The sequence below is a fragment of the Gavia stellata genome, chromosome 12, assembly GCF_030936135.1.
Source record: "Gavia stellata isolate bGavSte3 chromosome 12, bGavSte3.hap2, whole genome shotgun sequence".
In the NCBI taxonomy this organism is placed as follows: Eukaryota; Metazoa; Chordata; class Aves; order Gaviiformes; family Gaviidae; genus Gavia; species Gavia stellata.
In genome coordinates this window covers 13832693-13857361 of record NC_082605.1, presented here as the reverse complement: position 1 = coordinate 13857361, position 24669 = coordinate 13832693, and the positions used below count along the sequence as shown (strand labels likewise).

General features: G+C 40.9%; 1 protein-coding gene across 1 annotated transcript in view; it reads right to left on the bottom strand.

Moving 5' to 3' along the window:
* The window catches only part of LOC104251905 (netrin-4), a 50937-nt gene continuing 26268 nt past the window's right edge, over window positions 1-24669 (bottom strand). Inside the window, exons 4-10 of the mRNA XM_009818263.2 lie at window positions 14992-15118; window positions 14258-14446; window positions 6350-6563; window positions 5432-5568; window positions 4373-4441; window positions 3051-3221; window positions 1-137 (exon numbers count right to left, since the gene is read on the bottom strand). Coding sequence (XP_009816565.2) covers window positions 1-137; window positions 3051-3221; window positions 4373-4441; window positions 5432-5568; window positions 6350-6563; window positions 14258-14446; window positions 14992-15118 — 1044 coding nt within the window. The remainder of the gene's footprint in view (window positions 138-3050; window positions 3222-4372; window positions 4442-5431; window positions 5569-6349; window positions 6564-14257; window positions 14447-14991; window positions 15119-24669) is intronic.

Sequence of the window (24669 nt, the reverse complement as noted above, 5' to 3'; positions counted from 1 at the left end):
TTATTTGCAACCAGTTCGAAGAATATCTGATACTTGTTTGCCCAAATATGCTTTCCAGGGTTTCACCAGGCTGTTCATGTTCACAAGGAGTTTGCTCGTCCTAGAGTCCTCCTGGCCTGCTATAAGATAGTCAGTACCTAGTTTTAAAAAAAAAAAAGGGGGGGGGAGAAACTTCAGTCAATAAATAGAAGAAAACAGAACCAAATGCAGAATTTCTCTTTCATCTGGCACGTAGCATCTTAGCCAGCTTCATCCAGTTTATGCATGTGCATATTGTCAATGCTGACTTCGGGGCACACAGGTTCAATGTTGTCATATGATTATACTCAAGAATTGCAACTACAAATTGATTTAGTTCCAGTGGCCTTACTGCTTACAAATTCAACACCTCCATGTGCAGATGACCAGGTTGAGTCTGATCTGTCTGACCTTTGTTTTAAGCCATTGTAACTCCATGTGCATTACTCCTGCTTGTATAGGTATGATGAGTAGCAGAATTCAATCTGAACAGATGTGGAAGCTGGTATTACATATATGAAAACAGTAAGCCAGACTTCCTAGATTATAATGTTAAGATACAGGTAGCAGACCCTCAAAAAAGAGGTCTGTGAACAAAAATGTGGTAATGACACATGGAGACAAGAAACAAGTACTACTAATAATCATGTCACTGCCTTATAGATGTATAAGCACTCTTTGTGTTCTATTAACTGTAGTAAGTAAAATTCCCTCATTGGTCAGAATTTAGAGGAACGGAAGTGCACCCAGGGCAAGTTCTGTGTGAGGTTCTGCACACAGATCTGCAGGGACCTGGTGGCTGCTACTTATGCCTTTGTCCCTTTTTGCCACTACTGCCTTCCTTGAAAGTTGTATGCTGGGAAGCAACTGCTGATGCCTGTATAGAAAGGAAGGTGTAAAAGCCCCAAGAAGAGAGAAAAAGTAAGGATTCCACCATAAGTCAGGGCATACTGTGTTCTTGGGGCAGGGGTTCAGTCAAACAATATGTTGAAATCTGCAGAACTGCAGTGATGGGGACCTGTCCATAGCTTTAATTTATATCAAGAGACAATGGCAAACACCTGTGTCTCTAGCATCTAAATGTCTGAGCTGTATGTCTTCAGCCCTGTGTTTCTAAAGAGGTGGCAAAGTAAAGCTACAGAGGTACAAAGGAGAAAAATGTCCTGTGCTATTTTCCCTCTTCAAATATTTGGGATCAGATGTACTCTCATCATATTTAAGCAATATGTTTTATTCATGTCTGATTTAGGGCACCCACAGTTTCATAGGGAGCAGTGGTAAATACTTAATTATGCACCACTGTGCCACTGGAGTTTAAAGGAAAACACCTTATTCATTTGGACTACATTAATCCAAAAAACTTATGTGCAAATTCAAGAACTACCCCCAAAAAGAGAGCTGGGGGTCCATACTACACTTCAATGCAAATTCAGATGTAGTCTTTCACTTGATACAGATAATAGATGACAAAATTCATACAGAGTTTGCTTTGACACAGCCTTTCCTAAAACAGATGTCTCCTGTATGTGGCTAATTTCAGCTGAGAACTTGTTGTAAAGGTTACATTAGACCTTACATTTTAAGTGACACACAAGGCATTCCTTTCACTCAGTGGATATGTTTTTAATCTATTCAGAGGAAAAAACATGGGCTAATTTTTCTATCAGGTGCTGCTTTTAGAATGATGGCAAGTCACCATTTTCTGTGGTATAAGGTTGAATGATGAAACATGATCCCCAGCATACACTACCAGTCACCCTAATGACACCCAAAGTCTTTGTTTTATTGGCATTTGATCCCAGGACGTGGTCCCAGAGACTTGGAACTTCCAGTGATACGAAGGAAAACTGTCAGAATTAGACACCTAGCATCTACTTAGGCACTTAGGGACATGGTTTAGTGGTGGACTTGGCAGTGTTAGGTTTATGGTTGGACTCAATGATCTTAAAGGTCTTTTCCAGCCTAAGTGATTTTATGATCCTACTTAAAAAAAAATAGAGTCCAGGCTCAGATTTGTAGGATTCTGAGATTTACCCAGAGATTTCAGCTGTTGTTCAAGTAAACATATTTCTCTCTGTGGTCCACTACGTTATATTGCAGGAAAGGCAGCAATAGGAAAGGTTGAATTGAGGAATGTATCTGGCTTAGCCACTGATAACATTACCTAGCACTAGTATGGAGCTTTGCAGTCTATAGTGTGATGTTTCTGCCTGCAGCAGAGTTGGGGAGAAGGTTGCTGCTTTCCGCTACCCTACTTCTCCACTTCACTGCTGCAGGGAGATTCCCATAATTAAAAGTGAACAAACATGGATCATTCTGATAGAAAGTGGTTAGGGACAAACCTAGAGACCTATCCTAAACTGCTTATAAAAAGAGGAGCTTTATTTACTGAAAAGATGATTTGTCTAATTATTAAAGATTTCCCTGTCTTACTTAGTTTGAAATTAAATTAATTTGGTTTTACGCTCCCCACCCATGATTGGTTTCCAATATGCTTCAGGTTGTCAGCTTTAGGCTTTGATGGAACAAACCACTGAATGCACTAGAATTTACAGTAGAAGAAAGAAGGAAGACAATTTTCATTATTTGAAAACATTACAAAGGCATAGAAGTTAGATTCCCTCCACTTTCCAAAATTTTCATAATCATTTCTAGTTTTTCCAGAAAGAAGTAAAGCATGATGTGGGAATACAGAGTGAGGAAGAAAACTCTTCAGACATAAAAGTACAGGGTTGGGGTTTTTTCCTCACAAACATTCTTCTAGTCACAAATATTTTGGAAGATCAAATAAAGTCACTGAAAGTAAAAAATTTCCAGGGAGGTTTGGGCTTTTTGGTAAAACTTTGTTCTCTGATAAGAAAATGCTTTTTACTGCAGCTGTCTATCGACTCCCTCTTTGGTGTGGATGAATCAAAGGACTCTGCCCTAGAAAGACTGATGGGAAGTATTGAGTAGCCATAGCTAGTGTTCATAATGAATTGTCACCCTGATTACAGGGGAAGGAAAATACCTGGTAAGCATTTTGTCCTTACCAGGATTGAGAATGGGACATGTACATCCCCTGTTGGTCCAGGATTCTGGGTAGATGCTTCTGTTGCTCCGAGCAATTTTCACTTTGCCTGATTTCAGGACCTTCTTCACTTTCACAACAACTTCTGCATGGGTCCCTTTGTCATGAGCTGATAGGATTCTTGCTTTTATCACTGCCAGAAAACATATCAAGATAGAGACCAACAATGAATTTCTAAATGAATTTTGTTTTATGCTGCTAAAAGACAGAATTTTAACACTTTGAAAGAAGACATGAAAAAACACTGCGGTTGTACAGAAAGGGTATTCCAATGCTTGTCCACTTCAGTCATGGTTCTTCTAAATAAATTTGGAGAAGAAAAACTAGATTTTGCTCTTGAAGTAGTTAACTGATCCTTTCACCATGTTATTTAGCAACTACTTTTTAATGGGCTGGTGTCAAAACACTTGGAAATCATAGGAAAGCACTTGTATGTATACATAGGAAAGGTGGAAAAAACAGATCAGCAGCTAACAGTCTGATTTGAAGTGCACTGATTCTAGGCTTTACATTTTGCAGTTTGAAAACTTGTGTTGAGCTTTAACACTGGCCTCTCAAAAATTTTGTTCTTTGGGAAGGGACTGTCTGCTCTACAGGAAGGAAGTTAGGAGGTTTCCCATCAGACTGCAGGGATGTCACATGGCTAAAATTCCATGATTGCACAACAAACTAGAAAAAGCACTTTTGTTTTGTGGCCCAACATCTGGTTGCTGTGATAAATTTCTTTTCCTTTAATTGAATAAGATCCCATAACTTCTTGGCAGGGTAGTCTCATCTAGATCAGTCCCACAAGCAGGTTTCATTGTGTCATGACACAAGCACATCAAACCTTTGGATCCCAGACCTTTCCTTTCTTGCTTCACATGATGGCATGAACCAGGTGTTCATAAACCACAGTATTAAATACATTCTTAGTAAACAAGAATGGCCATTTGAACCTGCATAATGAGTGCAAAAATAATGGCAGTTTGATGCAAGGTATTTATCATTTATTCTTAATGTAGAGGCCAACCATTCCACTGAGTTACAATTCTAGCACTCCTTCTGCTGTAAAGAGGGAAGCTAACTGGGTGGAAAGGAGGCACCACAGAGCCTTGCACGAAAAATGCTATTCAGTTCTGATCAGAAGTTGGACATATCACTAGACAAAGGAGGCAGAAGAAATCCTACCTCTTATTTCATGACTTAGCCAGTCCTGTCATTTTTCATAGCTATCAGCTAATCACATGCATAGAGGGAACATTGTGAAATTATCGTACCTTGAGGGCATTGTTACCCACTTACCATAAGCATATTTCATTTGGCAGAAGTCAGTGACGCTTCCAAGCACCTTTTCTCTGCACACACACTTTTCTAGCAGGGGAACCACAGAGCACAAAGGGTTGGAGAACAGCCAGGACATGAGAGAGAAAAGAGAAGCAAATGATACTTAGTTACAAAGTTATAGGTATATAGCTCCCATAATCTGGATGGACCGTAAGAGTAAGGTTGAGAGTGAGCTCAGCTATTTGCAAATCTGTTTCTTGTTAGATGATACAATAATTGTTCTGAAATCTGATCAGTACTGTCAAGTAAAATGCAGCCCTCATGGGGTCTATTTTACAGTTAATAAACTGATACTAATAAAGATATTTGTAAGAATCAGATCCAGGTGTAAATCATGTCAGTAATAATACCCTTGTTTGATCCCATAAGCTAAGAAATGCTGATCCTTGCTGGTATTAAGGTAATATCCCTCTCAGAAAAGTCAAGATATGCAATAGGTGGCACTATGACCTCTGGGTCTTACAAAGCCATTGATGCTGGTAAGTGCTGGCCTTCGTACATAGCAAGCAAAACTGAGAACTATTTAAGTATTAAAGGCTCCACCTCACTTCATAACTTTAGCTGGGTACAGTATACTTTACTTTCTCTCCTGAGCTGTTGTGCCATGAGGAATACCTAACTCTCAGAAATACTTGCATTCCACCCCAGAGGTGGTGCATTTCAGTGATGGCTGACACGATCTTTTTACAAATAGCGTCTGAAGTTCTGAACAGCAGCTGAATGCTTGAGAAGGAGCTGTGTAAAATCATAAGCATTATGACTATAATTATGACAACAAAAGGAGATTCTTTTTTCTACACAGTCTTATTCATGACTTACCAATTTCCAAACCCAAAGTTGGATAGTACAGTTGGTTTGGAAAATAACAATGTAAGCATAATGATAACCTATATAGTTCAGATGTTGCCAGCAGATGAGGGACCGACAAGCTAGAGATGAGTGGGGGAGTTTAAATCAGGGAGGAGAGAAGAAACAGCTGAGTGAAGTTACTAAATGTTCCCAGACTCTTGGCTGTACCTGGGTGCCTCAGCGCAGAAAATCCCTGCTCATGGTCATTCCATTTCCACTCCTCTTCGCTGTCGTTGGTTGGCATTTGCACAAGGTCAGGGATTCGTCCCCCAATGGGGATGTTAAAGAATGGTTCATTGTCATAGCTGGGGGGACACACAAAACAGAAGACTTGGTTAGGACAGGAGATGGGTGGGAAGCAGGTGCTTGTAGCATGTGGCTGTATCCAGACAGATGAGCTTGCTTTCTTCAGGTTGGGAGTGCAAATAAGAGCAAGACTTCATGCCATATAGAGAGATCACAAGATCTAGGTTTTTATTTAGGCCTTAACACTGCTGACTTAGCATTTTTTTAAAGTAACTATGTATTGAGCCTTTTTTGCTTTTGTTTGTTTGTTTTTACTGAATTAAGTAACTCAAAGTTAGTGACCACTTGTTGATGTCACTTAGAACCGAGGACACCTGCAGAATGCATGAAACTGCAGTCACTCAGCAAATCATAGGGTTTCTGTACTGATTAATGCATGTTTGGGGTAGAGATGCCTGCCCTCTATAAACAAGAGGGAAACCTTGTAATCCATTTTACCCTGGGCACATACAGGAGGCAAGCTCTCCAGACTCTTCCATCTATTTCCAAGGCAAACAGGTGTATTTAAAGATACTGTACATATTTCCAGGGGGTTGTGGAGTTGCTTATTATTACTGCAAAAAGTCATCATTCCAAGTTTACCTTGGATAATGGACTTAAAAGTGTGCCAAACACCAAATGGAATCTAAGAAACCTTTTATGATTTACAGCCACTTTTTCAAATGGTTGTGCACCCTACAGAATCCTCCAATTACTGTCACTGCTGCAGTATTTCAGTTAATCTTTGTTTCATTTCATAGAATCCCATCTCAAAGTGAACCCAAAGGAGGGCTTCTTTACCCATTGAAACAGTTTCCAGTATGCTGGTCGCAGTCTCTGGCACAGTCACAAGGGCGACAGCCATTTTCTCCAAAGCCCCAGTAGCCCATGAGACATCTATCGCAGTTGGGGCCCGCCACACCTGGCTTGCAGTAGCAGAATCCCGTCTTGGGGTGGCATCGCCAGCTTCTGCTGAAAGTTGCGTTGGCTGAACCCATTGGCTGGCAGGCGCAAGCTATGGAGATATGGTAAGAGGTGACTGAGGTTATGTGCCCAGGGGTCATCTGGTTAAGTGACATTGTTGCAAGGCTGATAAACTTGTGCCCTCTTCCTTATGCTCAGTAGTTTTAAGTCAGAACTGGTAAACATTGCATTGTCAGCCTACATTTGCAATATTATTTTTGTTTCTAACTCATTAAGCACAGCAAAACAAGTACAACTGGGACCTATTTATGTGTGAAAGTCACTTCTTCCCTACTACACAAATCTTGATCATACAGGGTTTTGAAGTGGTAGCAGGAAGCCTCCAGTGTGTTTTTTGAAAGGGCTTGAAGGTGATTCACTTTTAAGGTGTTTTGCAAAAATATTTACTAGTATGGATGAGGTAAAAAATTATACCTATTGCCTACTTTGTCTTTCCTGCAAACACAGAGATCACAAAACTACTGTTTCCTCTGGGGCTAGATGCAGCTTATGCAGCTGACCTGAAACATTTTTTTTCATTTCTGCCTCCAAAGTGTCCACAAATTTCTTTCAGTGCCAATTCTAAGGGACATATCTCACCATGCCATACTGTATGTGTGTAAGGAAGCTGATGACATTTTTTGTATGAATACACAAGCAGATTTGTTACAAGAAAGGCAGACAGAATGAGAGAAGATGTCTAAACTCACTAGACCTATTTTACATGTAGCTGGAGATGAGCAAATAGGAGGAAAAAACCCCAGATCTTTCTAATGCTATTGCCAGTTTGACACCAGCCTTGCAACTCAAGGCAACTTGGCAGTGAAACAGATAGTTACAACACCTGTGGGCAACTCTGCCTTCACAGACAATAAATTGTCATAATCCCATGCCACCAGTACATCGCCAATGTGGTGGAAAGTCATGTACATAGTGGCACAAAGCCAACACAGTTGACTTCTCTCCATCAGGGCAGAGACTAGCTGAGATGGTCAAACCTTGTGCCAACAGCTCTGCAGAGGTAAAATACAAGCAATAAACATATCCACTCATTTCTGATATTCAAATGAGTTTGATTAAAATGCAAACTGAGCTGAACTCCAGGCCTTCATATTTCAGCTTTTTTTTGTATTAACAAAGCAGCATGTCCTGGCTTTTGCTTGTAGCAGAGACTGAAAAGGAAATGCATCACTACTTCATCCATCTGGAAGAGGACAGAAATAAAAATCTTGTGGCTAAGACCCGCTTTAACAGAGATTTTCAGTTAAATGTTGGACACCCAAGGTGTTCAGATAGCTTGGATCAGGGGCCAGCCGTTTGGATGCTTATCTGAACCAAACATGATCTCCAAAGCTTTTGAAGTTTGCCCATCATTGCTTCTAATCAAACTACTTTTCTTCATGAGCTCACAGACAAGAGTCCAAACGAACATGCTGATTCCACGCATCATTTTCCAAAGGGAAGGGGCAAGTATATGACTATAAAGAGTGTTAAGTGTAGCAGGGACAGATTCACTTTCATCTGCAACCTCATATTTGATGCTCAAGAAAAGAAAATATATTTTGAAAATAGTATAAGAAAAAGGGTGAGCAATTTTTTTAAAGGGCATTTCCTTTATGATCTGCTTACTACATAGTTATTTTTTTCACCATGCCCTGTGTTCTTTATGCCAGTATTTTTAATATTATTACACTCTGCTGTAGATGGATCTCAGCCCGTTGTTTTCAAGGGACACTAGCACAATAGCCTAAGGACAGAAAATAAGCGTGCTGTCATGGGCAATGTACTCAACACAATGAGCTGGTTGGCAGATAGCAGCAGGCTTGCCTGTTTGTCACAAAGCAGTCTTGACTTTGAGAGCAAACCCAGGGATTTTGCTGTCAGTTCTGGAGAGTAGGTGTAATAATGAAGTGCTCATTAGCACTGACAGTTTCAAAGGCAAGTTCTAATTTGTTGCTGCTCAACTTGAATTATTTTTGCCCAGTTTTTTGCAGGGCTGACTACATCACCCTAAAAGAAGAGACACTTAGTTCCATCTGTCACTGAAAGAAATGGATGTCATTGATTTGGGGACAAGGAGGGGAAGCACACGCTTCCTTTACTGGGGACAGGTCTGAACCACAAGAAGTAGGAGGTTGCCAAGATCTGGGTTGGCTTGAATACAGGTTTCTGATTTCACTGCAATATCTCTGTATGTAGGATCTACCTGTGGAGTTTTCACCTGAAATTTCTCATATTTCTGCAACTTCTGGGTCTGTCTTTATTCCCATCTTATTTCAAGATTTCAGGTTTCATCAGTTAGGGTCACATAACAGATGGGTAAATCATTAGTAGCATTAGACTACCTATCACCAATTGAGACTAGATCCTGATTCAGGAAGATGAGGCCTTCTCCCATCCTATCCCTAAGGGAAAATATTACAGGGCAGTGACTGAGAGCATTGGCAGAAGCTGATGAGGAAGTAGGAAAAAAGTGCTTTTTTTTCCCCTTCTCATTTTGGGGCTACAGTTCAGGAAACCTAACATTCCCAAATGAACTGGGGGGCATATTCCCTAATTAGAAACTGGGACAGCTTCTGGTAGATCAGAAAGCAACCTGAATCAATAGATGTACAACACTTTCAGATGAGTTATACAAGTGGCTTGCAAATGCTTTTCAGTCTGTGTTTATTTAGCATTTCAGCTTGGGCGTGTACATTGTCTGGCTTCCAGAGTATTATGGCCAAAATCCCAGTTGTGCATCTAAGGTAACTCCCAAAATAAGAGCCCACATGTCACATGCTGAAGGGGCAGCTGTTGATGACTGGGTTTTATCTGTTTAACAGTACCATAGGTTTGCAGATAAACCTCACAATTAAAGGAACATAAAAGCAAGTTTCCAAAACCTCACCTTTTTACATTTACCAATGTTTGACAACACAGCATCTTTCCCTGCTGATTTTTGCTTCTTTTCTCTTGGCAAACCCTAGTTTTCTCTCCATCCGCCTCCCTGACTAACAAAACACCAGCCAACATGACAATGGCCTTGTTTGTCAAAGGCATCATCAGTTATGTTAGGGACGGTGTGCAGACAGTTCTGGCACAGAGATGGCTGGTGTATTTGGGTTCCCCCCTTGACAGCAGTGTAATGAAAAATTTCATCATTTACTTCAGAATTTGCTATCAGTCACAAAGTATCAGAAAGCATCCTTTTGCCTGTTAGTCTCACTCCTGTACTAAGGTTTTTTGTCAGAAACTACTGTAAAAAAGGAGACAAGGAATAATGAAAAATGAATAATTCATACAGCAGTCTCCACTCAAGTCCTCAATAAATCTGTCTGCCCTCAGCACAGCTGTCTTTCTCATATAATTAGACAGATGTAAAATATAATATTGGTTGCAACAATATGGTCCCAGCTTACAGAAAACAGCAAGTGCTTCAAGTAATTCAGTGGACTTTGCGGTATCTTGCCTTAAAAGTCTGTCTAATAATACTACATAAGATAGAGCTATGAGCAGACTCTGGCTATTTGATGAAAACCAGGCAAAATGAAAAATCAAACAAAGCCTTTTGAATCTGAAATATATACATGTGCATCTTTGAAGCATATGACCAATTTTTAAAGTCAGTCAGATGTGGGGGTTGAGTCAGCCAATGATGTTTCTTAAATGAAGGAAATAAGATAGACAGCTGTGTGTGTGGTCAGGTCTGGTTAAGACAGACTTTGAACGAAGATGTGATCAGGCCTTTGTGATACTACAATTAAAAGTTCACTCCCTCTGCTCAGAAGTAAAAGGATGAGAAGCAGAGCTTTTCAGAGTGTGTGTTTGCATGTGCATCTGGGCACATCTTAATTTTCAACCCTTAGAGTAAAAAAGCTTGTTTTCCTGGAGACCCATTCTAATGGGTCTACATGCCTGCATTATTTTTTAAGCTAAGCAAAGGGTGAGTACAAAAGATGGTGCCATTTCAGAAGGATCCTTTAAGCCTCCGAATAAGCCACAGGAAAGAGCCAAGGATACAGCAGCTTTTCTAACCATTGGTTAGGAAACAATTAGGCTTCCGAGTCAAAGCTCCCATACAAGTCTATATCCAAACTACTTAATCCTGTGTTGTCATCCCCAATAACAGGCAGGTGTGTGCCTTGCTCTGGGGCTCTTTTCATGCCTTCCTTTTTTAAATAGATCTAAGCAGTGTCAAAAATAAGGCTCTGCACATGACCTGGCTGTCATTCATCCCCAGCTGCTAGGAACAGGAGAAGCAAAAGGATCAGAGGCAGGCTACCTCTGCAGACAAAAAAGGAATAGCAGATTCACACTTACATGTCAAATTTCAACAGTTTTTTTTCAAGGGAATGTCTTTGCAGTCTCACATTAGAGGGTCAAAGGGTGGTTTGGATAGTGCCAGGACATCCAATTGTTATACAACTTTTTTCTCCTAGCAGTGATTAAGAGAGAATGTTGTTCATTATTATGACTAATGCTTAAAGACTCTTTCCGGGCCTGGGCAGTGTCCTGTTAACTTTCTGGGAGCCTGAGGGGGATGTCACAGCTGAACCTAGACTTTGCTCTGGATGGCAGAGCACTCTTCAAGCGTGCTTTCTCAAAGGGATTAGCACAGCATTTCATTCAGCTTTTTCATCAGATTTCCTTTCCCAGCTCAGTATCTACTGTACACAGGGGTCAAGTTTTGATCTCCCATTGAGGGTTTTTTTTTCCCCCTCTGAGTTCAAAATGGGAAGCTGAGGACCAGGTTGCTCTCACCAAAATCATCCATTCAGTCTGCTGTTTGCAGTTTGTTACTGCTTTTCAGCACTTGCCCAGTGGGTGGGTTTTTCATTTAGTGTTGCTAGTCTGGTACTATTTGTGTGGTTTTCTCAAAGTGAGATGATGCCTTGGAATTAGTACATTTAAATCCTCACAAACATGCTAACCGAGAAGTGGCAGCTCTTCAGTTTATGATAAGCAGGCTGAGGTATGAGAGAAATGTACCTGGTGGTCTAATTATCTAATTTCTTACATATTAGCAATGCTTGAAAGAGTAACTTTTTTTACTGAAAAAAGTTGTTTTTAGGGTCACAAAACCTGAACAATTTACTCAGGCCACACCAGATTAAGTTTAATAGCAATGCAAGTTTTGCAGCCTAAAGGATGGAAAGAGGGCCTCTATCTTATATCCTGCATGAGGCCTTTCAGTTCACTATCAGCTCTAGGCATAAGGGGCTGATGATGGTCATGGAAGCAAAATCTTCCCTCTATCAAACTGAGTCTGTTCTAACCAAAACAACTCTGCCTGTCTGCACTGGTGTTTCTGGTTTTGCTGTCACTGATAATAACCAAAGTAGTAAAACATTCCCCAAAAATTCTCTGCAGAGGTACAGCATAATGTAAAGTGCACACTTACACACTGCATGCAAACCACATGGGGAAGTATTTGGGGAGCAGTTCTTTCATCATTACCTTAACAGGATATAGTGTTTTGTATTTGTCAAATGTTGTTGTGGGAATTCTCCTCCTCACCTTAAATAAAAGAGAAAAGGTACAGACTAACCACCCCCCTCCAATGTTTCTCTTTACTCTGTAGTTATATCTGCAGTGTCCCTTCTATTTCCACACAGGTACAAGCATCATACACACATCAGTCTGCTATAAAAGTTGAGGCTTTCTAGAGTGAACTGCAATACCCTTTTCCTTATATCTTGATATGGCAAGCATTCATGCATGCCTTTACACACCTGGGAAAGGTCACATTGACTTGAATCACATACAGATAGGGTCATGCTTACCTATTTGCAATAATGCTGAATCAAACCAGTTAGATTAATCTCAAGCAACAGAAACTTCAGTGCAGGCTAGTGATCCAGAATACCTCTTAAGTCAAGGAAGAGAAATAGATATCCTCTAGAGGGCAATTCAGCTCATCTATCTCAGGGCATCTACATTAGACTGCAATAAATCACTCCCTAGAGATCCCACTGTTTCTCCACTGACTGTACAGGGAGCTTAGAAAAGACATATAATTTTCAGGTGGCTAAAGCGGGATCGCAGCTATCTAGGCCTGAGTGTGCAAGTCCAAATGGAAACAATTGCATTTGGAGGCCTTCTGCTGGCAGCAGCATGTTCCCAGGTGAAAAGAACATTATTGTGCCTGACTGGCATGATAGGAATAAAGCTCTTTCAACAAGGTAAATTTCTGAACAGTTTCTTTTGCTATGCAGAGTATTGGCAGGAGGTACTGAGAAGCCTGTAACCAGACCAGACAAAAGAGGCAGAGGTAGAGTCAAGGTCTGATTTCATCCAGGCAGACTGTTCTAGGGTTTCCACACAGATAGGCTGTATTTTCAAACAATGTTTTTTCCTCTTTGCTGCTCTCCAGTGCTCCTTGACTTTAGCAGTTATCTAATATTACACACAATGTTGGTTACTACACCATCACCCTGCTGTTAAATACAAGAGTTCATACACAGATTCCTTCAGGTACTATGAGATCGAAAACTAATCTCCTGGCACAACAATTTATTCTCATTACAGTATTTCCCAGTAGTAAATCTTCCTGGAGTAGAAACAGAACTAGAAAGGGGCCACCACAGAACACTATGGGATACAGGGCAAGTTAAATAAGCTCAGCCCCAGTCCTGTCTGCTGATCAGTGTTCTGTGATGAATGTTGTGAAATCAAAAAGAAAGGGTTGTGTGGAAGCAGTCTGTGCTGGCACTAAGATCCAGTGGAAAGAGTACAAAAGAGCAGAAACATAGGACATGTGCACAGAAAGTTTAAGCAGTATCACAGGCCATACAGTCCTAGGGAGAGGAGTGTTTGTAACCTGAGTGTTTAAGAAGAATCTTGATGAAGACCATCAAAGGGTCAGGAAAGCTTCAAAACCACATGATGCCAATGGGCATGAGTATAGAAGACAAAGAATGAAGTTCTCTGTGCTGTCAACTGATGTCTGAGCTATGGGGAAGGAAAACTACCCAAAAGGAGAAATGAAATTATGTATATTGCTGGAAATAGCAACCTCCCAAATAGATGCCAGATGGAATCAGATGCATGAAGCTTGGCAGGATATTCAGGAAATGTTTACACTAAGTAAGGGAGATTTGCACTATGTTCTAGGCTGGCTGGGCACAAACTACCTTGATCCAGAAGTTGTACACCCACATTAGTGCCTCTATGTCCAAGTTACTTCCTAACACATCCTGATGAAGTGTTAATGAGGCAATTAATTTGGGCAGAGCATCCCATAATACAGCTGTAGAATCCAGAGATAAGTCTAAGTGAGCTCTGATCTATTTGTTCCCAAGTGGATATGGATGATCTTATGCTTCCTACACCTCCTGCAGCCATTATTATACATATTTATATGCACAAATGTTGCACAATCAAATGGAATTTAATAGCTTACATAGGCACACACAGTCTTGAGAGATGCAGAAAAAACAGCCAAATAAGATGTGCCTCAAGAAAAAGGAACCATATTATTTTAAATGCAAGCACAAGAATGTACCTTTCCCCAGAATGCAATGCATTTGGAGAACTGTACCATTTATCACTAAAAATGTGTGATACCAGGGGAGAAATAGACACAGAAAATAGGAAGGTGACCTTTGATCAGAAAACTGTAGTTTAGGAACAGAATACAAAAAAAGGATAGTAGAACTCATTAATTACTTCTACAGGCATTATTGATTTCTTTCTTTTAATAAATCTTTTAATGATTCTTCCACCATTCATTTGTCTTAACCACATGTAACAATAGTCACTTACGTTTGCAGACCTCTGTAGAAGACATGGGTTTCCCTCTATCTCGGTAATACCCTGGTTTGCACCTTTGACACCGATGTCCCTCTGTGTTATGCTTGCAGTTGTCACAGACTCCACCACTGCGCTTTCCTGATGCCAGCCAAACACTTAAATCAAAATGGCAGCTATCAGCATGGTTGTGACAGCGACATTCTGGTGGGAAACAGGAGAATATATCTCAAGCTTATATAATAGACACAGCAATATTATTCAAATGGTATCACTTTTCTATTGTGAATCATGGAGGAAATATTTGAATGTAACACATTTCATCTGCCCGAAATCCTTAATTTTCATAAAAACTAGAAATTGCAGAGTGAGAGTCCCAGCAGGGCCTGAAAAGCTGGGTGGTTGTGAGGTCTGTGGTGTTCTTACAGTAAGACTAACCAATCTGACAGTATCATAAGCCCTGCACAAAAACCTGGAATGCTAACACAAAAACATGGAATGCTTAAACATGTGAGGGGACATAGCTGCATGAAGAACAGATTTCTGCCTTGTAAATTCCACTTCCCAATAGCCCAAATGGGTCAGCTGCAGTAAAACAACATGCATACTGAAGTTCTCCATCAATGACCAGCAACTTATCCCCAGTTTCTGTAATGGCACCATTAGAAGTCTTTGTTAGGGAACTTTGCCTGCTGGCACAGTGAGTGCTCATCTTGAAAGCCTGGATCAGTAAACTCCCTCCCACTTACTTCTGCATTCATTTGGCACCCCTGTTTTTCCATCTCCTGGCTTCCAAGGCTGATCGTTGTATAGTGGTGCACATTTCTCACAGTGGTCCCCTGCTGTGTTGTGTCTACACACACACTTCCCGTGGACCTGTCAGGGGAAAGAGAATACATTCAAATAGCTACAAGCAAGAACATGGTGGAGTGCCCAACAGCCTCACGAGGTGGGACTGCTCCTGCACAACTCCCACACAGCTGCCTGGCCCTCTTAAGAAACTCACAGAGCCTGGAGCTTAAATGTGTGGCTTTATCTCTTCACACAGTCACTAACAATGTAGATTTTTCAGCTATTTTCCAGTTTAAATGCATGTGACAACAATTTCTTTTTAACTCTCCAGTTGGCTATTTTACTACTCCATTGATGAACAGCCTGTAGACCATTTAAATTGAGTGAGCTAACACAGCTTATTTTGATTTACAGGCTCAGGGCAAGAGCATGCAAAGAGCCTGAGCAGGCAGTCACCTCCAGGCTGTGTCAAATAATACACTCTTGACTAGCAGAGCTGAGTCACAGGAGCACACAGCCTGACAGAGGATGCTGGACTCTGTCTTACTTGACATTTACAGTGGTCTGGAAGAGAGACTAAATATAAGGCAATGAAATCACCATGAATTACTAAACTATAAATTGTTATAAGAATGCACAAGTAATCCTGGACCTCCTCATACAGTTAAAAATGTAGCAGAAATATTAAACCTGGAAAAATACCACCGATTATACCCACAGAAAAACAATCCAAACCACATTCTGTAAGAGGAAAGCACTGATGTTTGAAGAGGCTTCAGTTCAGTAGGCACCAACTACCAACTTACATATGAATATGCAAGGAATAGGTTAGCAGAAAAGGCCCAGTTACACAGCCCAAAATTTTACTAAGAGCACTGTTACTTCAAGTGGATAGGAAATTGTACCTGCCATACTATGTTCAGTTTTGAATATCTTATTACCAGATAAATAAGAAATTGGAAGATGTTCAACAAAAATGAGTAAAAGCTGGCATGGCTGAAGAACAGGGCTGATCTACAAGCACTAAGCATATAAACCCACCTAAGCTAGAAAACAACTCTTTACAAAATGTTTGAGGGGGAAACAAAGAAAAAGTGCAAAAAGTCTTGACTAAAACTGGCTGAATAGTAGAGTTCTGACTATTTGCTTGAAAAAAACTTGAAAAAAGAACTTGCTTCCTCTGTACTTATCTGCCTTCATTGGAACACAATAATGAATTTTAGTAATGGAAATATTCTAATACATTTCAATTTTGGAATCAGGTATTCACACCAGAAACCTGACCTTGGAAACTGAGCTAGTCCAACCTTCAAATGGAAGGTTACTAATGAAACAGATTGTGTTCTCAAGTCACTTCACACACCAGGAATATAATAGCTAGTTCCACTATGGACTGTCATTCAGTACACAAGATTCTGTAATATCAAGCTACATCCAAGAAGTGCTTTACAGGAGGGGTTTTTGTTTGTTTGTTCTTTAATTAAGAAAAAGGATTCCAAATTCTGTTTTGAATACCTCAAAGAAAGGATGCCCCTGCGAAATTCTTTGAGGAAATTTCCAGTGTAGGGAGTAGGAGAAAGGGAACCATAGGTCATGTTCTACACCCATCACAAGAGAAGCTGCTAATTAGTGGTATTTTACATGCAAGACAACACTTGTACTAGAGCAGAAAATGCACAGACATCAGGGACTGGACCCCTCTCCCTCCCTGCACTGTTGAGGATGCTAAGCTCTAACACCACTGCCACAGCTCTGGCCCACCGCACATGACACAAAAAGCAGAGGCTGAGATTTCATTTTGACTGGGGTGTGAATTGAATCTAATCCTTTAATCTCACCACTAATGTGAGTTATGTTTCTCCACAGTCTTTCCTGAAAGTCAGGCTCTCCCTTTGCAGACCCCCCTCCCCCAGGTAGCTTGGGATCAAGAGAGAAATGTTCAAAAGAGCAGTTGCGTGAATGTGCTCCCCTGCCCCCAAACCTATCTCCCTGCAGCAAGTTGCTCTCTGCTCCCCTGGTTCCTAATCCTCCCAGACCAGATATGTCATGCAGCTAGCAGAGGGGATAGGCTGCAGCTGATGCCATTGCCCCTCTATGGCCAGCTGGCAGATTTGCTGCTGCACAGAGCAGTTGGCTGCCTCCTCACGGAAGACTGAGCACAGACTTCAGGGTATGCATTTCTGTCCGAGCTCAGCACCAGTAAATCTCAGGAGGATACAGCATGTAGCACATTATGTGATGCCTCTCCAGACCTTTGTACAAGAAAGTCGTCCATGCTCAAAGTGCTAAATAGGATGACAAATTACAGAGACAAACACAGTGTCAGGCTTCTCCTTATTTGGGTTTGGTTCTTCAGGCTTTTAAGTAGACACAGTGACTGCTTTCCAGAAGCCATAGAACAGAGAAAAAGATCAGGATTGGGGAAAATAACATAAGCCTGACCCAGAACCCTAGATTTCAATGTCCTCACACTTCAGACTATCTGAACTTTACAGCTCATTCCAAATGGACCAGAACCAAAACTTTGAATCCAGTCACTTAGGAAAATGCTAGTGTATTTCAATGAAAAATTTGTAAGTTGCCCCATTGGGTTTTTTAGAGATCTATACAAAAAAATTACGTGAAAGAATTGCTGAGATTGTACAGTTGGGAAATGGCAGAATTAAACCATGCAATCTTGTTTCAGCCTTGAATGACATGATCAACTCTGTTATTCCACAGGACCCTGTGCTTACAGTGCACAGCACAGATGGTGTGAACACTCATGAACAATTATTCAGAAACAGGAAAATTCAGTGAGAAAAGAAGTCTGGTTGTTCTTTGGAGGTAAGTAGATGTGTTAGTTTGCTCATTGCCCACTGGTTTGTTGCAAACCGTAGTTTGTGGAGGCTATCTAGGAATGGCATGTTGTGAGTAGGACAGAGGCATAAAGGAAGCTTCCTGCCTGTGATCCCTGCTATTGAACAGTTTACCAAATATATGTGGAAGGATGACTGGCTTAGAAAAAAGGGTTGAAAAGCCAAGCAGCCAGCAGAGCCACTGAGCAGGCAGAATTAAACAGTGGAGCTGGCATGGAACTTTTTTATAAAAAAGTGCTAGATCCAAGGACTAACATTCTTTGTATAAGTTTAAGAACAAGGAAAAGAAAATTGATGGGTATTGGGGTAAAGGATAATAGAAGAGAAAGCAAGTCTGCCATGTTTTATCTCATAGACGGTTTTTCCATGGAGAGTAATCTCATAGACAGCATTCACAGGTGAAAACAGCTAAGGAGTAGAGTGCAACATGAGGTGACAAAGTACAGAAAGGAATTAGATAGGAGAAGAGACCAGAGACAAACAGCTGAAGTAGAACACACACAAGAAAGGCGATTCAGAGATTTAAATGGCCATTGCAGAAAGACTTTTTAATGCAGGAGAAACTAAGCTGTTAATGCAGGAAGAGACCTGTTACACTTAAGCATGATATGGAATAAGGATAGGTGAGGTGGTTGCAAGTAACAAGACGAACAATTTGTTCTGTTAGAGAGGAAGAGATAGGAGAGGCATTCAGAGACCAAAGTCCAGAAAGGAACAAGAATAAAATACAGGAAGCTGTCAGATAAAATAGGAAATGGGATATCTGCTTAGGGAAGGGACAATGTGAGAGTCACACTCAACACTAAGAGAGAGAGCAGGCATATCCCTGACTTGTTATTCACTGCTGAAGTAAGTCCACATGTCTCTCACAAGAGTGGATCCAAAACACTAGAACATTGTGCTCTCTACCAAATGCAAGACCTCAGGATGCACTGGGTCTCACTGGAACACAAAGATGATCATGCCAAGGTAGAGAAAATAGTCAGAGAAATACAAATTCAGGGAAACTACACTAATACTTTTCTACGCCCTAGAAAGCAGGGTCAGAGTTGCGAGGAGATAATGATGATTAAGAAGATGATTGTCAGGGAGCAGCAAGGATCACCAAAGGGTAGGGGCTGCAAGGGACCACTGGAGATCATCTAGTCCAACCCCCCCACCAGAGCAGGTTCACCTAGAGCAGACTGCACAGGAATGTGTCCAAGTGAGTTTTGAATACCTGCAGAGAAGGAGGCTCCACAACCTCTCTGGGCAGCTTGCTCTTTAAAGGTTGAAGAGCTACAAGATGAGGGTTAACACAGCATAAGCTGTGCCCTTACTGAGGGGCACCATCCTGAGCATGATGAGCAAAGCAGGGAGCTGGTACCACAGTCCATTGACAGCCCCAAACACAGCAAGGGGATGGATCAGGGGCAATTCAGGAACAGCAAGGGACAGGCCCAGAAACAAGCTCACAACATGGGTTCAAAGTCCATCCAGGAGGCAGAATGAGAGACAAGCTACAACACATGCATGGGGGCCCACCAGGAGCAAAGCTACTTACTGCATAGGCCCAAGGTCTATCCAGGAGGCAGGGCCAGAGACAGGGATACAGACAAACACATCTACAGCATAACTCAACCAGGGACTAACAGCCCAGGGCTGAGCTTAAATGGAGACCCCAGGCCAATGGACAGCGAGCATGGGTAGGAGTCCCAGGTGGGGCTGGTCGGGGCTGTTAAAGTCCTTTTAGTGCCTTCAGGACCCTGATAATAGTACTTTGATTGCCACTGGATTAATGTCATTGGAAGGTTTAGGATATCTGACTACTAGGAGGCACCTGAGGAAAAAAACACTTCAGCTTTCTAGATTTGGAGCTGGCAATCCAGGTGGAGGGAGCTTGAAAGCAAGGTGTGAGGAACAGAGGCTTCCATGAGATTCATGCCATCAATTAGGAAACCTAGCCAGTTTTCAGCTAAAGCCTGATTAGTTTATGACACAGATTTATATGAATACATATAAATGTATTGGTACAGCAGGAGAAAGACTGAGATCCAGGAGATTTCTGTCTCACATCTCTCATATTTCACTTTATCCTCAATGTTCAGTATATGACGCTGCATCACTCGACATAAACTGATCCTTAGATACAAAAGTATTTAGGCCTATATGGGTTTTTCCACAGTGCTCATTACTGCAATAATTGAGTACTTCAGAAATATTATGGAATTTATTTTTATGACACGTCCCTTCATCTGCTTCTCCTCATTACGGTGATAACTTTAGTTGTCTCCAAGGATCTTTCCCGTTCATTGGAGCATCATTGTATTGAGAGTTCAGTTGCTCTGACAAATTTTTTTGAAACCGGATGGTGCCTTCCAAAGTTACTGTAGGGAATGGATCAGAGAAATAGATGTACTGGCAGGCAGGCAGACTGTGTGATCATATAAACCTCCCCATTTAATAAAACCAGTCTGAAATACTACATGCATAACCTGTACAGGTTATGCTTTCCGAGTGCATTCAGCCAGGGTTACTCATATCACAAATGCATGCTATGAGCTTTGAAAGATGAAAACTGTTGCTTTAGATACTGATATTCTGGCTGCATCACGCTTCCAGTTTTCTAATCAGCTTTTGCAAAGGGTAGAAGTTTATAGGCTGACATACTTGCAGTTAGAGGATATTATTAGTCCAGGAAAGGAACAAAAATGTTATGCTGTACTTTCAATCACCACCATATTGGCTTTAATAGCCACTTGAAAGCAAGCTCTGCTTTTGTGTTTTGCTATAGCAGCTATGTTCTCAGGTTTCATGATGTAAAGTCTTTGGGGGCAATCTTGATCTCAGACATTTCTGCTTTCCTTACTACTTCTTTCTATGCTATCACCTTGTGCATAATGCCCTGAGTCATGTGTAAATTGGGCTGTGAAACTAAACCATGTTAAAAAAAAAGTTAAAACCACTTTTTTTTCCTTGGCACTAATATTTTTAATCTGGATTAATTCCCTCATCTGCTTCACAGTACAGTCGTGCTGTTACTAGTCTGGTATTGCTGCCAAAGGCTTTGATTTGTACATCTATCACCTGAGCAGCTTTGTATCAGGACACAGAGGAGGTTATAGCTTCATGGGTTTTAATGCCAAGGATGATCAGTTCCAATCATTTAGCTTGACCTGCTATACTAAGCCATGAATTTAATCCAGTAGTTCTTCCGTGCAGCTCAGAAACTTCTGGCTGATTTATAGCAAACAGTGTAGAACCATATCCTGCTTTCATACCACAGTTCCAAGGAATTACATGATACTTATTCACCTTTGACTGCACAAAGTTGCTTCACCTGAATTCTGATCCACAGCTGAGAGAGCAAGTGGAAATTTTCCATCTGTTTGTTCTGCAATTTTTTGATTTTTTTAAACTCTGTTCAGCTTTGTATAATACCTGAAGCCTCTTGCTTTCTCCCTGCCCATTTAGTTTCTTTTACCTTTTGTCCTTTCAGTAAATGTTGTGGTTGTTGCTTTTTCTCCTGTGCTATTCTCAGTCCATTTTGGGGCTTGTTTCCTAATGAATGAAGGTTAAATTTGGAAGCCTTCCAGAACAGAGCAACTGTTGCTGATTCGGAGAAAATGTTTGTCTTTGGGCTCTGTGTTCACTTTGTAATGTCGCCAGAGAAATTTTGGATACAGCAGTTTGCAATGACATCAGAGGCTAGTCCCTTACCTGCTTTTAGTAAAACGACTCACTCTGGGTCATTTTGAGTGCTTAAATACAAAACAGTGTCTGCTGTTCTGCTTTGTTTCTCTTACAGTTCAAATGGGCTCTGTTGTCTCTCCAAAGGAGGAGTTGTATCCATGCAGATTTATAATAAATCTTTCAATATCAGGTCCCAAGGAGAACTCATATGACTTTTAAGAGGCCAAATTAAAAATTTCCTTCAACTTCTTCAAATTCACAAAGACCTAAAAGAATGGGTGACTTGGGAGTAAGTCCCAGATTACTGTGCTTGCTGTGGGTAGATTGACAGTTGAAATTCCTGCTCTAATCAGGAATGAAAAAACCCATTCTTTTCCTATGTCACTTGCTGGTTTCTGTAAAAAGGTCTAATAAGTGTATGTGCCTAAAAACTAGTACACATATGGGTGTTTTCTGAGGGAACTGAATTTCTGGCTCATACTTGGTCACTTTGGTAAATTAAGTCTGAGGGTACTTGGCAGGGATAAGAAGAGCTGGGATACTTGTGGCAAGGCCACCTGAGCACATACAGGTTTCGGTCTCCACAGCAGTGAGTGAATGAGGTGCTGCTGGTTCCTAATTCACTGAATAGGTAATGGTGAAGAAAAATCAGTGATAGTGTTTAGTTAAACATTCAGACAGGCATCACTAAGACCTTTTTGAACAGTAACAAAAGAACAGGATAAATAGACCAGAAGAGGTACAAAATTCATGCTTCATGTGAGGGAATATAACTCAGCCTGTGACAGTTTCAAGACACAACTCCATCCTCTGCCTGAATTCACTTCCATCAGTCTTTCCACACATGCCTGCTGTGCCTTAGCCCACATGTCACTCTGCTTTCTTATTGTTTTCTTTCTGAATGCTAGCTTGATTTTTATTCATTTTTGGGCTAAGCTGTCCTCTTTATTTTTACCTACAGTGCCAACACCACCATTATCAATCCGTAACAAACTGCATACAAGTAACAGCCGTCATGCTGCCCCTGAGTGCAGCCCCTGAGTTACAGGAGTTCACCAGCTCTTGGTGAGTGTCTTAAGAACCGAGGAAGCAGAAAAGGGATAGAGGCTCAGTATTTTAATAGGTGAATGCCTGAATCACAGCGTAACGAGTAAATACCACCGTTCAAATCTGCTGGAAGTGAATGGCACAAGTGAGTTTGGTCTTGTTCAAAGCTTTGTTCCTGATGCCACTGACCAGTCTGGCCTGACTGCCAACCTTCCCTGTAGAAAGACCCAGAATTAGTTTTCAGGGGAGGAAGAAATGGGAGAAGTTCTAGATTCTGATATATGGACAAGGATTTGTGAATTTATAGGTCAGGCATAATGGGTTAGCACACTGTGGACAGTTCAGAGAAGTTTGGACATGACCTGTTCATTCAACACACAAAACAATTCTGTCATTTACTTTGTAGTAAGTCTGGCTAACTACAGCAACTGTCTCAATTTAGCTGGGTTTCTACTGGTTAATCCACAGTGGCTCTAGGGGTGTGTGATTGAAAATCCACTCCCAAAGTGGGCCTGTGAGCTCTTCTCTGAATTTTTACCTCTGTATTTACTGAACTTGGCAGCATGCATAACTCCCATTCAAGTGAAATTATGTTGAGTAATGGAATAGATGAAGCCAAGAGAAAAACAGTTTTCTGCAACTTCTCTGCAGATGGCTGCAGCCTGGAGAGTGGGGGAAGGGCAGGGCTGAAAAAGGTGCAGGACCAGCCAAATTTATAAGGAATCTGGGAAGGGAGAAAAAGCAGAAGAAAGTCCATGATTTAGCAGAAAACTTGTGCACAGCAAAGAAAGGATTCCAAATGCCTAAAGGATGAAAAGCTAATCCCCAGGACCCTTCCAGCACAGTGAATGAACCAAGGCAAGGAAATATATGTAGGATTTTATAACTTTTGCACTGAGTAATATGGAATTTGCTTATAATCCTGTGGAAATTTCTCCATATTTTGTGTGCACCTGCTGCCAAAGTGTTAAAATGCAAATTCCATGCAACCACAAGGTACAACTGTAGAAAGATTTGCTTACATTACTGGGAGATTTACTGGGGATGATTGAACTGGCTGAAAGGCCTTGAAAAGCCTTGGTAAAAGACTGAAAACTTTTGTTTTAGTAACATGTAGGTGAGCTGAGGACAGAAACAACATAGCACTCTATTCAGTCCCAAGGGAGCTTAAAAACACAAGGACCTAATGTATGAGGCCAAACACAGCAGCTCCTATGATTGTCACATCACAGCAACTTCCTAGTGCTGGTGGCTGTGTCAAATTCAACTTAGAGAGACAGAAAGTACATACTGCATGGAGCTTAAACAAAACAACCTCAGAAATATGCTGTACTGTGGGACATCAGCGAGGTATTGGTAGCAAGCGGTGGCTGATAGCTGTGAGATGAAGCAATTATTTCTCTCTCTTAGATACACACACACACACACAGACTCTTGTAGCTTTAATGTGAAAAGCAATCCTTAAAAGAACTATAAGGCATATTTTACTAGCCCTAAAATATATTTGCAAGTGTTTCCAATAAAATCTTTTTACTAGCAGGGTTATTATGGTTCTTTCACTGAGAAGAAAGTAGCAGAGAGCATTACTTAAGTGATTAAAACAAGAAAAAACACTATTAATGACAGCAATTAAGCAATACAATGAAAATAAGTTTAAGTAGCTCACCCATAGCCATTGCTTTTAAGAAAAGCTGTGTTTAAAGGCTAATAATGTCAGATAGGAAATTGTTTGCTACCCTATCCCACAAAATAAGAGACAGTTTCCTACAAGTACGATGCATGTCTGCATGGGTGGATCTACACTGAGCCCTGATTCAGGAAAGCATTTACGCATGCGTTTAAACACCATTCCTGAATAGGCACGTTTTTCTGATTTGGACTAGTAAAAGACATTTCCACAACAATAATAAAATGTAGGAAAAACTTGTTGACTTTATAATTGCAGAATTCCTGCTGACAACCACTATGTGGATCATACCATCAAAATCGTGGTTATTCTCTAAACCATAGATACTCAAAACATCATGTTGATGGTATGAATGCCAGATGCTCTGGCTG